This window comes from Phycodurus eques, chromosome 9 (assembly GCF_024500275.1).
Source record: "Phycodurus eques isolate BA_2022a chromosome 9, UOR_Pequ_1.1, whole genome shotgun sequence".
Lineage (NCBI taxonomy): Eukaryota > Metazoa > Chordata > Actinopteri > Syngnathiformes > Syngnathidae > Phycodurus > Phycodurus eques.
Window position 1 is genome coordinate 11,220,896 of NC_084533.1, and position 14,035 is coordinate 11,234,930.

Consider the following 14,035-nt stretch of genomic DNA (forward strand, 5'->3'; position numbering starts at 1 on the left):
GCTATGAATAAACTTCTCTTATTTACACATTTAGTGCCCTTTTCTTGGGGGAGGTGGTGTGGTCGCGGGGGGGGGGGGGGTGTTTTTGTTGTTGTTTTTGTTTTGTTTTGTTTTTTTATTCATTGGGGTTGAAAAGTACTATAATGTATAAAGGTTTACATCCATGATCACAGTATAAATGGCAACTAAAGTGTAAATTGTATTCTATAACTATTTGGCTGCATTTCTGTTTTTAATGGCTGTTTTGTATAGCTTTTATAATAAAATTCCTAAAAAAAAAATTTTATGGAAAAAAACCTCAAATTCTATATTCATTGTCCAAAGTTGTCTTGACAATGTTGTACAAAATTGTACCTAAAGGTAAGCACTAGAGACCGTTTCATTTTGTAAACAATAGACACAAGGATACTTGCAGGTGGAAGAAAAAATGTGGAGTACTTCACCTGAAATAAAACAATAACAAAAACATGTTTGGTGTTGCACTGCCAGATGCAGTGGGAGATGAAAGTATGTGAATTTCTTTAATTTCTGCATAAATTGGTCATCAAATGTAGTCTGATCTTTATCTCAATAACTAGACTAAAGAGAGTCTGGTTAAACACAAACAATTATGTTTCATGTAAAGAATCACAGGAGAGTGAGGAAAAAGTGAACCTCGAGGCCTCAAGGATTCTCCAAGAGCTAATCAGTCAGGAGTGAGCCAATCTGGAGTCCAGTGAATGAGTAAAGCTTGGAGGTGTGGCTTGAATTCGCTCTGGCCACTCGAAAACAGTTAAGAAATGTTTCCTGTCAAGAAGGATTGCCTGATGTGTACCGTGCCTCGCTCAAAAGAGCTCTCAGAAGACCGATGATTTATGAATTGTTGATATGTATGAAGATGGAAAAGCTTACAAAAGTATCTGTAATATTCCGCATATTTCAAAATATGAAATCTTGATTGTTTGTGTGATATTAGTTTAAGTAGACTCTGTTGGTTTAGTCTTGTGATTTAGATGACGATAAGACCACATTTATGCAGAAATGTAAGAAATTCAAAGAGTTCACATACTTTTTCCTCCCACTGAATACGCCAAAAGGTTTTTTTTTTGGTTTTTTTTTCCCTTTAAAAAAAATCTAAATTAAGCCAACGGAACCTGTGGGTGAGGAGGATCAATGAAGTGGATGTCGCTAGATTGTCTTGTGGTGTTGTAGCTACTTCTAGTGACAGACTTGAAACCAGATCTTGTGGAACCCATTTTTCCACAGGCATGTATAAGATTTTTGGCTGGATTGTTTGAGTAATTTAGCAAAACATAATAGCTAACCTGCCATTCAATATTGTCATTCAAGTCACTGTCAAAAGAGCAAGTGTGTGCCAATCCAAGCAAAAGAAAAATCAATTAATTAGCCAGTGCCTCAATGATCATGTGAACTAATTTTCTGAACTTCCACCACATCTATTTTTGAATCAACTTACCTTTTGAAAAACGTGCGGCTGCCCTCAAGAAGCTTACCTCACCTAACATCTTTTTTTCAACTAACACTTCACACATTGAAACTGCAGCAGTAGAGAAGATGGCTAATATCACTCTGGAAGAACTTGTGATGTCATGGTAAAATGTCCTATAGTACACTTCGTATTTTTATGTCAATAAGGTGTATTTTGTTTGTCATACAACACAAGAAAATGTGTATATATATATATATATATATATATATATATATATATATATATATTGTGTGTATGTGTTGATACTCATACACACAATCTTGATACACGGACAAACGACTTAATGGGAAAGCTCAGAGACAAAACAACAACAATTAAAATAAATATATTACAATATGATAAAATAGAAGCGCTCAAGCTGTGAAGCGTCTTCACGTACTTGTATAAAGATGGCAGAATATATTAATAACAATGCACACACACACGCACACACACACACACACACACAGACTCCTCAATTATCAATTGTGCATCTTCTTAAAGCACAACACATTTCAATCTGTCATAAATGAATTGTGTGTAACTAAGAAATGAATAGACATCACATATTACAGTATTGACCATTTCAAAGTTAAAGACAAAAAAATCCTCCTTTTTGTCATAGTTACCTTTCCTGCTTTCTTTTAATTAAAATGTCATTAAATATTAAAGGTCACATTTTCTGTCATTAATAAAACAATGTGAGCACCCTCAAAGAGACTTGACATCCCTCGGGTGTGTTGCGTAAACGCTGATGCAATGTGGGATTGAAAGTAACGCAATCCGTCTCATTCTGCACTGCAAACAAAAAAATTCCTGTCAAGTATGTTCCTAATGCAAACCATTGCAGTACCAGCACTAATGTATTGCATCTTGACTCTGTTCCTTATAGAAAAGTCACTGATATAAATACAATTTGGATATGGATGAAAAAGAGGGAAAGACATTTTAGCTCATGCAAATACATCTGGATCGAGCTAAGGCGGCGGCAACTATATTATTATTTCTAAATCAATATAGTCGATGGCCCGGAGCAATGTGTCGAGTATAAGGAATAGTGGCACAATTTCACAACTGTAATAATTGCAAGCATACGTCAAATATACTGACAAGTGCATTGCCGGTAAGAGAAAAAAAACTGAGGCACTTTGGGAAAATTCACATAATCTGTGTGTATATTTCTCTCTATTTCCACCTCATCACAAGCTTTATTATTATTGTTATTATTATTATTAAAGCATGCTTTTGTGGATGCTGCTGCATTTACAATGTGGAGGAAAGGAGTTGTTGTTTTTTCACACAAAAAGTCGTTGCTTGTTACTTTGTGAGTCAATTGTCACGGAAGCCCTGAGAGTCCTTTTGAATGCGGAATATTGGTTTACACACATATTGAAGACGGCTCACTGAGCACTCATCATGCCTGTTGGGACACCACATTCAATAATAACCACAAAATTGGAGCTTTAAAAGCCTCTGAATTGAGCACAATCCAATTTTATTGAAATGTTAAACTATTTTCACCATACGACGGGGATGTCCAATTCATTTTTTGTCACGGGCCACATCGTAGTTATGACTTCCCTCGGAGAGCCGCTACAACTGTGAACCCATACAAATGAAAGATGACCTTATATCCTGTAATTACATACAGTATACACAACACATTGATGAATAGCCAGTTTTGAAATCAGAAGCCTATAAAGACATTTTTTTCCACTATTAAATTTCTTTTCAAAGGGGGATTGGTAACAAAGAAATGCTTGCAAATATCTCAATGGTATTACACCAGAACACAATGAGAAATCTTGATTTGCTTTTGCGGGCCACATAAAATGATGTGGCGGTCCGGATCTGGCCCCCAGGCCACCAGTTGGACCCCTGTGCCGCAGGATATGGAAATAACCGCAGCCAGGGTCAAACTGGGAGCCATCATCCATCCATTTTCTGAGCCGCTTCTCCTCACCAGGGTCGCGGGCATGCTGGAGCCTATCCCAGCTGTCATCGGGCATGAGGCGGGGTACACCCTGAACTGGTTGCCAGCCAATCGCAGGGCACATACAAACAAACAACCATTCGCACTCACAGTCATGCCTACGGGCAATTTAGAGTCTCCAATTAATGCATGTTTTTTGGGATGTGGGAGGAAACCGGAGTGCCCGGAGAAAACCCACGCAGGCACAGGGAGAACATGCAAACTCCACACAGGCGGGGCCGGGGATTGAACCCGGGTCCTCAGAACTGTGAGGCTGACGCTCTAACCGGTCGGCCACCGTGCCGCCAGGGGCCATCATAACAACTTTATTAATTAAGGTGATGATAGTCGAGTCGACGACTGATTGATGACGTCATTATTTTTCTCAATGTTTAAAAAAAAAAAAAAAAAAAGAAAAAAATCGGTGTGCGATCTCCGAACACAGTCTCGCTCACTCACACACTCTGGCTGCTGAAGGCACAACCATCCACCGGCACGCTCGTCCAATCACATTCAGATGCCTTCGATGTAAAGTCGGAATTTGTACAACTAACAACAATTCTTCTTTCAATTGTGGTCGCAATGCCGCTCGTGACGAGGAGGAAAGTTTCTTCGGGATTGCAAAAATAAGGAATCGCGACAAAACGGATCAAGCGCTGTTCCCAGAACGCCGTGTGCAATGGTTAAAAAATATACACAGTGAGACTTCTTCTCATGCATCGCTGAAGTATCCTTCAGGTGGAGGTTTGCCACTGTTTTGATGAGGGGAGGAAGCGGGAAGGACGAGCATCTCTCAAGTGAACACGGTTCAAAGAAGCTTCACCGCTCTCCTCCCTTGAAGACGAGCCTTTATTATCCAGTAAAGCTCTCTAGCAATTTAATTTCTCTTGTTACTTATTGAGAGAGTGGACCCCCCACAAAGCCCTTATTTTCATTTGAAATAATCCTCTTATGCAAGAGGAGAGGCTCTGTATTCACATAAATGACTTGCCTCGAGAGAGCCTGCACAGTGGACGACTGGTTAGCACATCTGCCTCACAGTTCTGAGGACCCGGGTTCATATCCGGCCTCGCCTGTGTGGCGTTTGCATGGTCTCCCTGTGCCTGCGTGGGTTTTCTCCAGGTACTCTGGTTTCCTCCCACATCCCCAAAACATACATTGTAGGTTAATTAAAGACTCTAAATCGCCTGTAGGTGTGAATATGAGTGCAAATGGTTGTTTGTTTATATGTACCCTGCGATTGGCTGGCGACCAGTTCAAGGTGTACCGAGCCTCTCGCCCAGAGTCAGCTGAGATAGGCTCCAGCACGTCTGTGAGCCTAGGGAGAATGAATGGTACGTAAAATGGATGACTGGGTGGACCTGCAGAGAAACACTCGCCTCTCCTCAGAGAATGGCTTGACAGTGCCATCTTGAGTAAAGAGAGGTAAACATCATCTCATAGCACACTTTTCCTCAATCTACATCAACAGCACACTGTTACAAATAGAAAAAGATTTCAACCACACCAGCGGTGAGCCAACTTTTTACATCACTGAATACCACCGTCATGACCAACATTATAACAGTAGTAAACCTAAGTGTTTAGAATAATGAGACTGAGGTTTTATTCTTAATTAAGGACATTTTATGTTATTGTAAGCCAATGTAACAGTGTGCATGAATTGTGTGTGAACATTAACAATGCAATTAAATATAGGAAAATAAAAAGACTGTACTTCGTCTATCCATCCATGCTTTGAACCATTGTCACTAGGGTCGCAGGTGTGACGGAGCCTGTCTCAGATGACTTTGGGTGAGAGGTGGGGTACACCCTGAACTGGTCGCCAGACAATCGCAGGGCACAAATAGACTGTGAGGCGGATGCGCTAACCAGTCGTTCAACGTGCCGCCTGGACTGCTGGTAAATGATTCAATTAAAATGTGAAAATAAACAGTTTGTTCTGATTAAATGCACATGTATTTAACTTAAAAGTTAACAGCTCTTAAGTTAAATACAACTGAACTGTACTGATTCCTTCATTTACCACTAGAAGGAGCCTACATACTACTTTGAAAGAAGAAGAACGCTGCTTTATTGATCTCACAGCGAGGAAATTTACTTGGAGCAAACAATGATATAGAGTATTAGGAGATGAGAAAGAAATCTATCATTAGCTTTATCTCAAAGCTGTCATTTGTTTGCTTCGTTTTTATCCAAAACAACACAAAGGGACAGTTCATCGGGGAGCAAAAATGCATTTCTGCAAAATTTTTACATTTTTGGGAATGAGGGGGCCAAAAAACTAAAACAAAATTGTTCTTTAGTGCTTCAGCAAAGACTACTCCATTTCCTAAGAATCCTACTACTGTACCGTTAACACGGAAGACAGCTAAAATATTGATGTACACAGAAGAATTAACAATCGACAAACTTACAATTGGAATGTCATTAATCGGGAACTGCAGACAGCAATGGAATGGATGACCAACAACAAATTAGTCCTTCATGTCTCTAAGACAAAATGCATTGAACTGTATTTGGGACAACAACTACGTTAATGAATGAAGAAAAACCGAAACAATACATTATGTAAATTGCTTAATTTTATGAGCATATCAATGAAAAAATTACCCGGGGTATCAATTAAACATACTGTATGTCTTTTCTATAAATGTAAACTACGGATACTAAATTAATGTATGTTGATACATACAGGATTTATCGAACCATCTGAACATTTGTGCATCTGTGCTAACATCTATTTCTGGAAATAATGCTAATTTGAACAAGGTCCTGCACCACGCGAAAGTGTTGTAGTTTTGTTGTTATGATTGTTGTGAGGTGTTTTTGTTATGGTTCACTGGAGTGTAAAGATAACGATGGTGGATATGGCCTCCAGGAGAAACAGCCATGGCCTTTGCCAACGCTAATGGAGATCCAAATAAATTTAACCCTACTGTTATGTTGCGGGTCACAATGACGCATTTTAAAGTTAAAGAAATACAAATAATTAAGTGTAATCAACATAGTTACGAAAAATGGCTCATTTCCCATATTTGAATTGAAATGGTTGATAATGGAGTTAATCATGAGGTAAACGATTTTTTTTTTTTTCCTGACACTTTTGGATGATTAAACATGCTCCAGGTAAGATTGAGCCAGGAACATTATTAAACAAAATTTAACAGGATTGCTGAATTGTTCTAATTATTGAGTTTAAAGCAAGAATGAAAACGAAGCATCTACAATAATTCCATAAAACTGCAAGCATCGATGAACAAATTTGCCATGAAAAGGAGGTGCGAGGGCAACTCCCTTTTCAGGATGAAATGATCACGTGTTGATGATGATGATGATGAGTAGCTTTTCACCAATTGTGGGTGGTCTGGAACGTTTCCACCATGATAAACTGGGGCTCACTGTAAAAGCAAAAAGTCATCAGGCAAATCAATACTCAAGTAATGTTCGAACACCTACAAAAAAATCTACTTAATTACAAAAACTAAGTATTTTTGCTTCGTCGCTTCACACCACTGCCTTTGTTGCAGAATGTTTTAGCTGTTCAAGCCGCACACATGGCACATTCTGCCATGTTGCATTTAGCGAGCCGGATTAACCCAAACTCATCACTGCACCGCTTCTCGCCACACACTGGAGGCGCCATCATGTCAGCTGTCATCCTTCAAGATCTCGCACAGCGAGGGGCAAAACAGTAAACACTGGAGTTGTGTCAGTGGCCGCGGGCAACACTGAAATAGTCCCCCCACTTTTTTCCCTCCCGTACGGGCTTGTGTCATCTTCTGGCTTTCTGACTCGTTAAATTAAGTAATGGAATAGTGTTATGTTATAGTCGCCTTGTATTATTTGAGTCATCCATAACGAGCTCACTGTTTGGCCTCCATTTCGTTGCGAAGAAATGGAGGCTTGTTTGTTGATGAACGGGTTTTTTTCCCCCAGTTTTCCAACAGAAACAGGATGGAGCGTCTTACAGCAAAACGCTGGGGTGCACAGCTGTGCAGCACGTGGGTGTCGACGCAGGAGGCAAGCCCCAATGCCAGACAGCTTCCTCAGCCGGCGCCCACGCACAGCCACAATCTATGGAGCAGAAACACACACACACACACACACGCTCAATCCAAGTCACTGCTGTGGTGGTAGTGACATACTGGGCTGTCTTCGGCTGTCAGCATGTAACATGCTGACATGCTAATGTATTCATCCACCCACAATCCACTGCTCTTCCACTCATTCTCTGCTTGTGCGAAGGGCTCATATGCACTTTGCACCACGAGTATTTTCGGATTCGTTCTTCCCTCAAACATGCTTTCTGAAACGTTGAATTTTTTCCCCTGCTTGATGGGCAGTGCCCTAGATACGACAGACAAATATACGGAGATGGGTAAAGTAATAAATCAGAGCATGAACGTTGAATAAAATAAAAATTAATAATATATGGGAAGCCACACACACCTGCCACCATTTCAATTTTGAAGTGCCCAGAAACCAACAACACATGAATTGGGGCCTACAGAAACATTGTTTGCTTTATTCACTTAAATGAGTGTGTGTTTGTGTGCGTGTCTGTGTGTGTGTGCATGCGCGCGCGTGTGCGCGAGAGTGCGAGGGAGAGAGAGATTACGAGATTACAGCATGACACATATCCCCAAAAAGCATGTTTTACAGTGATTTATGACCATAACATATGGCTAATGTTGCCATATGCAATGACAAAACAACAATAGAAACATCTGCAACTTACCGCAAGGTGTTTTCTCAAGTTAGAAGTGGGCTGAAATGTCCAGTTTGGGCAGACGTAAGACTACATCATCATAATCATCATCTGTATCATGAAGCTGTTGTTTTTTTGCTGTGAGTGTGGAAAGTACATCCTGCTCCCCCCTACCCCAACCCCCCCCCCCCCCCCCCCCCCCAAAAAAAGAGTCATTTTGATGGGCTTGCATGTGACTGCCTTGTGCCGTCTCATTGGTGAATTGAAGTCAAAAGACCATTGTGATCACATTGGATTGGCGCAACAGCACCCTATGCAGAAGTTAACGATGAAGTCTAAAAATAGATCACACACGCAATAATGGATAAAGAAAAGTAGCGAGCGGCATTGTCGATCATTGTAACGGAGTAAAAGTATCGATTCTTCTAAAAAAAAAAAAGTATGGTGCATTCAAACTAGTCTGAGAAGTACAATTTACCCAAAATGTTACTTGCGTAAATGTAACGGAGTAAATGTAGCACGTTACTACCCACCTTTGCAAATATACTGTGTACCGTAATGTCTCATGTATAATGTGCACCCATGTATAACATGCACCCCCAAAGTTGACCTCAAAATTCTGGAAAACCCTTCTACCTATGTATAATGCCTTTTTACAATGCACGATTTTGCTTCTACCCATATGATCAAAACATTAATTATTATCTGTATTTTGTTCATTTTTTTCAAAGAATTATTCTGCAGTTAAGCACTTTATTTGAACACGTAATACTTTCTTTTGATGTACTTGTTCTTATTTTGAAATTGATAGTCCTACATTTATTTAGTAAATGAGAAAACACAGTTGTGCTTATATGTTTAATTACCCAGGCAGAATTTGTAAAATGGGTACAATCCTTTAAAGAAAACATGAAGGGCCAGCCAAAACACATTTAATTTTATTTTAATGGGATTCAAATTCAACTGTCAAGCATTTCAGAAAAGCATTATCATAAAAAATAAAAAATAAAAAAAAAATAAAAAACATAACCGTAAAGAAATTAATGTCCGTTGCTGTTCAGTCGTCAGTTGTATTTAAAAAAAAAAAAAAACAATATTTCACAAATTCTACCACGGTATGTGCACTTATGAGCACAAATGTACATATTATGCAGTCATACGTACCCCTGTCTTATTGGAAGGGAAGTGCAGGCTACACCTTTTTCATAAGCTGTAGGTGGCGGTGGTATATTAGAATGAAAGTGTACACCTTTCTCATAACCTCTCGATGGCGGCATACATTTATAAAATGGGGAAGTTTTTTTTTTTTTCATTTTCCCCTATACCTATGTATAATGCGCACCATTGACTTTTGACATTTTTTGGGGGGGGAAATTGTGCATTATACACGAGAAATTACGGTAACTATTTAATGCATGGCAGTGGTCAAAGAGTTCTGAAGTCGGGGGTTTTAAAATCCCACCTCCCTGTGCTTTTCTGCAGGTAATCCGGCTCCCTCCCACATTTCAAAAACATGTTAGAATAATTGAAGACTAAAGTGTCTTTAGGTGTGAATGGTTGCTTGTCCATATGTACCCTGCAGTTGACTGGCAACCAGTCAAGGGTCTACCCCACCTCTAACCCAAAATCAATCTGTTATATTTTTTTTAGCATGAAGGACAATGCCCCAACAGATGCTAGTTGACACTTTGTACTTGTATTTTATACATAGTAGTTCAATCCGCTCTTTTTGTATTTAATGCAGAGCAGTATGGGCTTTTCTGCCCTAATTCCAAGCAATTATTGGGAAGTTTTGAATACAAAAACATGCTTTCTGCAATAACTCAGACAGTTGAAGCAAATGATTTGACTCCGAGAGCCGTCGTGAACTGGTTGTCTCCAAGTTTGTTTTCACATGTTTTTTGTGTTTGTTTGTTTGTTTGTTTGTTTTTTGTGCTGCTGTGTGATGTTTGGGCATCGACTGTACAACACAAGAAACACACCCAGGAAGCCTTATAAATCTACTCTATATTCAGCATGAAGAAGGCAATTGACAATCAACAGTCACAAACAACAGTGCTTTAAGGCAAGGGCGGTCTACATACAGGGTATACGCAGAGCAAAAAAAAAACAAAAGAAGCAAAGACAATTAAGATTTGGATAAGAAAACGTCTCCAGTGTAATTATTGATTGTCATAATCTTGCATATATTTGAACAGTATGCATATACATTCAGCTTGTCCTTACAGATCTAGAAAAAAAGACTTTAGTTTAAAAACTCCTCCTCTGTGGATCAAGGTCAGCGTGTCTGCATGTTCCTGCCATGCCTCAACCCACGATAGAGAACATTTGGCCAATTTAGAGAGCACTGTGGATCAATGCGGCTGGGCCGATTGGGGCCGATCACAAGTTTGGCCTCGGGGGTCATAGGCATATAGCAAAGGCACACGCTGGATTCGCACGAGAGCAGGAGCCGAGAGGGCCTTTAAAATTAATAAAACAGCATTGGTAAGGAAGAGACAATGAAAACTGATATATTACCTTTATGTACCTATACTGACTGTTTCGTTTGATACTGATTCTTGAATGCTTTTAATGCGTGACAGCTACAGTGTGCTTGCTGAGCAGAAAGAAAAGGCGCATACACACAGCAGGATATGTACAACAACATGTAAGGGGAACGGAAAAAGGGGAAATAGAAAAGCTGTATGGGCGGAAAAAAAATACAAGTTTTGTCTTCCTGGTACTAAATGTGTATAGTCTTTGTAATTTCCCTCATGTAAATAGAGTACAAATGTGCCTTTTTTACAGAATTTAGAAGTTCACAAAATAAATAAAATTTTCCGTGGCCTTAATAGTGAATCTCAAGCGTCTATCATTTGTATATACAGAGAGAGATCCATGCATATTCCATCTCATATCAACAGGATTCCAGCCTAAAAAACACAAGACTGATTTAAAAAAAAATTATAATAAATCATCTAGAATTCGTTCTGTCTTTGCCTCCAGTCTGCACCTAGACTTTGTTTTAAATGCCCTGTTCCGCAGTCTGGAAGCATGGAGCAATGGAGAGGACATGCATGCCTTTTCTTTTGCTTCTAAGAACATAAACTAGTTCCGGTGAAAGTCCCAAAAGCCATCAGTCAGGGTCCTTTTTGCCGGCGAAGGTCTGCACATTGGTTCTTGGCATTCCCTCTGCCGGAAAGTCCAAATTTCCTTGTTTTATATTCAATCCCCCATGTTTTGGTTTGTCCGGAGCCAAGCCTCTTTTTTTTTTTTAACCATTTACAAGTCCATTGAGATATAAGACAATAACAGACTAACTGGCACATTTGGCAAACAGGCATCCCCGCTTCATGTAATGGCTGTTCTCCTCAAGGAAGGAGTTTGGTGTGTTAATATCTTTGCATGTCCAAAATCTGAAATGTGACATCTTTAGAAAAAAAAAAATGAAACACTCCCTTGATATATTTCTTTAGGCACATGATCACAAAAAAGTGAGTAAACGATTGAATCCTGAGGCTGAGCTCAGCAACCTTGAGGAGCAACGTCTGATCTTGGATCAGATTGCAGCATTGCGGAAAAAATAAAGACAACGACATTCAAGTCCAAATGGTCCACGTGTTGCTTTTTGGTTGAGCTAGAGGAGAAGAAGCAGAGGCATGTCAGGCCTCTGCAGGCTCTGTCTTTATCTGGATAAAGTTTGCGGACAGCTCCTGCCGGCCTTTGATGGCCTGCTGGGGCTGCAGGGACATCTCCCCTCGCACTTCCAGCTCCTCCACGGGGGTGAGGCCTTCGCACGGGCTGCTGCTCTGGGAAGAGTGTCCGTTGAACACCATCCCGCTGGCGAGCTCCTGGCCGTGGGTGTGACTGGTGTCTATGATCACAGTCCGGTACTGCAGCTCCGCCTCGCCGACGTCCATCTCCTCCTTGGCGAACGTGTTGCCCAGGGAAGGGTCGCCGCTGACCATGGAGTCGAAACAGCAGGAGTCAAGCATCTCCTCTTTCACCTGCAGCCCACACAAATCGCCAGATTTCAGCACGGTAGCGATGACGGTGCCGGGCTGCTGCGCCACCGTGGTCTGCCCGCAGGTGGTGTTGATGGTGAGCAGGCGGGGGAGGCTGGAGGCGGGGGAAATGGGGGACGTGCAGGTGGCGGAGGAGGAAGAGATGGCAAACGGACCGAGGTTGGTGGCCAGCAGCTGCTGGGGGAGGCCCTCCTGCAGGCCGTTGGCCGCCTGGATGGTCAGCACATCATTAGCCTCGGTGGTGGGAGGGGGCATGGAGTGGAGGAGGATTCGAGGGCTGGAGCAGTGAGTGGAGACCCCGTTGGGGAGAATGGTGGTGAGGGGCAGGGGCTGAAGGGAACCAGATGATGTCAAGACAACCGGGAGTGAAGCAGAACCATTGAGGGCCCTAGAAAGACAAGAGTACAGTGACGACAGACTTTTTTTCATTGCTTGTGCAGTTGATCAAAAAGTCTACACACCCCTGTGTAGATGCGAGGTCAGAGGTGTCAAACATGCGGCCCGCGGGCCAGAACTGGCCCGTCAGGGGGTCCAATCCGGCCCGTGGGCATTATTCTGCCCATCAGGCAAGTTTTAGTTTATTCATACATGTAGACTCTTATTTTGAAATTCATGCTTTTATTTTGACACAAGCACCGTAGAGGCAGAAGTGCTGTGAGTGGCGCAACGTGACATGCATGAAGCTGAGAGAGAAAGATCGGCGGGGCACGCTTCCAATCCATAGGCAGCAAGAGAGTGACACTTTGTGTGAAGCAATGCCTATATATGTACCATATCATGTATTGTTTGTTATGTAATTTCATGTGCAAATGTGCGCATGTGCAGTTAAAAACGTGTTTGTGAAGTTCATTGGGACATGGGTTTATTAAAGCCTGGATAAAAATGGTTGGGATATGTCAGACAAACAAATCATGTGAGTGACTCGCTGTGGTGACGACCCCCTGACAGGAAATTGTTGAAAGTCACTTCTCGAAAAATGGTGTATTGACGTCACGGAGCTCAGCGCACACTGCAGCGCACATTTAGTGTCGCTGTTTTTGAACTGTATTCCATTCTACTCGCCTCGTGAGTTTGCATCTTTCATTCGCGCCGGTGTTTACATTCCACCTCAAACTAACACGAATGACGCACTACTAACGCTCGCTGAACAAGTAAATGAAATTGAAAAAAAACACCCAGACTCACCCCTCATTATTTTGGGGGGCTTTAACAAAGCTAAACTCAACCACAAACTCCCTAAATACGAGCAGCACATCGACTGTCCTACCAGGGAAAATAACATTTTAGACCACTGCTATACTATGCTAAATAATGCATACCGTGCCATACCTCGCACAGCTCTGGGCTCGTCTGATCACTGCTTACTTCACTTAATACCAACATACAGGCAAGAACTTAAATGCACGAAGCCTACATTGAAAACAGTGAAAATGTGGACCAACGAAGCAAAGATAGAACTCCAAAGCTGTCTCGGCTGCACAGACTGGAGTGTCTTTGAAAATTCAGCTGGCAGCCTGGATGAATATAGGGACACTGTCACATCCTATTCCAGTTTCTGTGAAGAGCTGTGTGTACCAACAAAGTCATTTCGCACGTTGAATAACAACAAACCGTGGTTCACTGCCAAACTTAAACAACTTCGCCAGGCTAAAGAGGATGCATATCGAAGTGGGGAGAGGGCCCTGTATAATCGCGCTACAAACCAGCTGACGAAATAAATTAACATTGCAAAGAGAAACTATGCACTAAAGTTAGAAAAACAGTTTACCGCTAACGACTCTAAATCAGTCTGGGATACATTACAATCGCTAACCAATTACAAGCGACCAACCCCCCAAGCTGAGAACAATAAAAGACTAGCCAACGACTTGAACACC

At 41.4% G+C, this 14,035-nt stretch overlaps 1 protein-coding gene across 3 annotated transcripts in view; it reads right to left on the bottom strand.

The window, feature by feature from the left end:
- Positions 1-9,181: 9,181 nt before the first annotated feature.
- Positions 9,182-14,035, bottom strand: part of elf1 (E74-like ETS transcription factor 1) — a 70,132-nt gene continuing 65,278 nt past the window's right edge. For all 3 annotated transcript variants that reach the window (XM_061685057.1, XM_061685056.1, XM_061685058.1), the window contains one exon: positions 9,182-12,546. In XM_061685057.1, the coding sequence (XP_061541041.1) occupies positions 11,796-12,546 (751 nt within the window). In that variant the 3' untranslated portion in view covers positions 9,182-11,795. The remainder of the gene's footprint in view (positions 12,547-14,035) is intronic.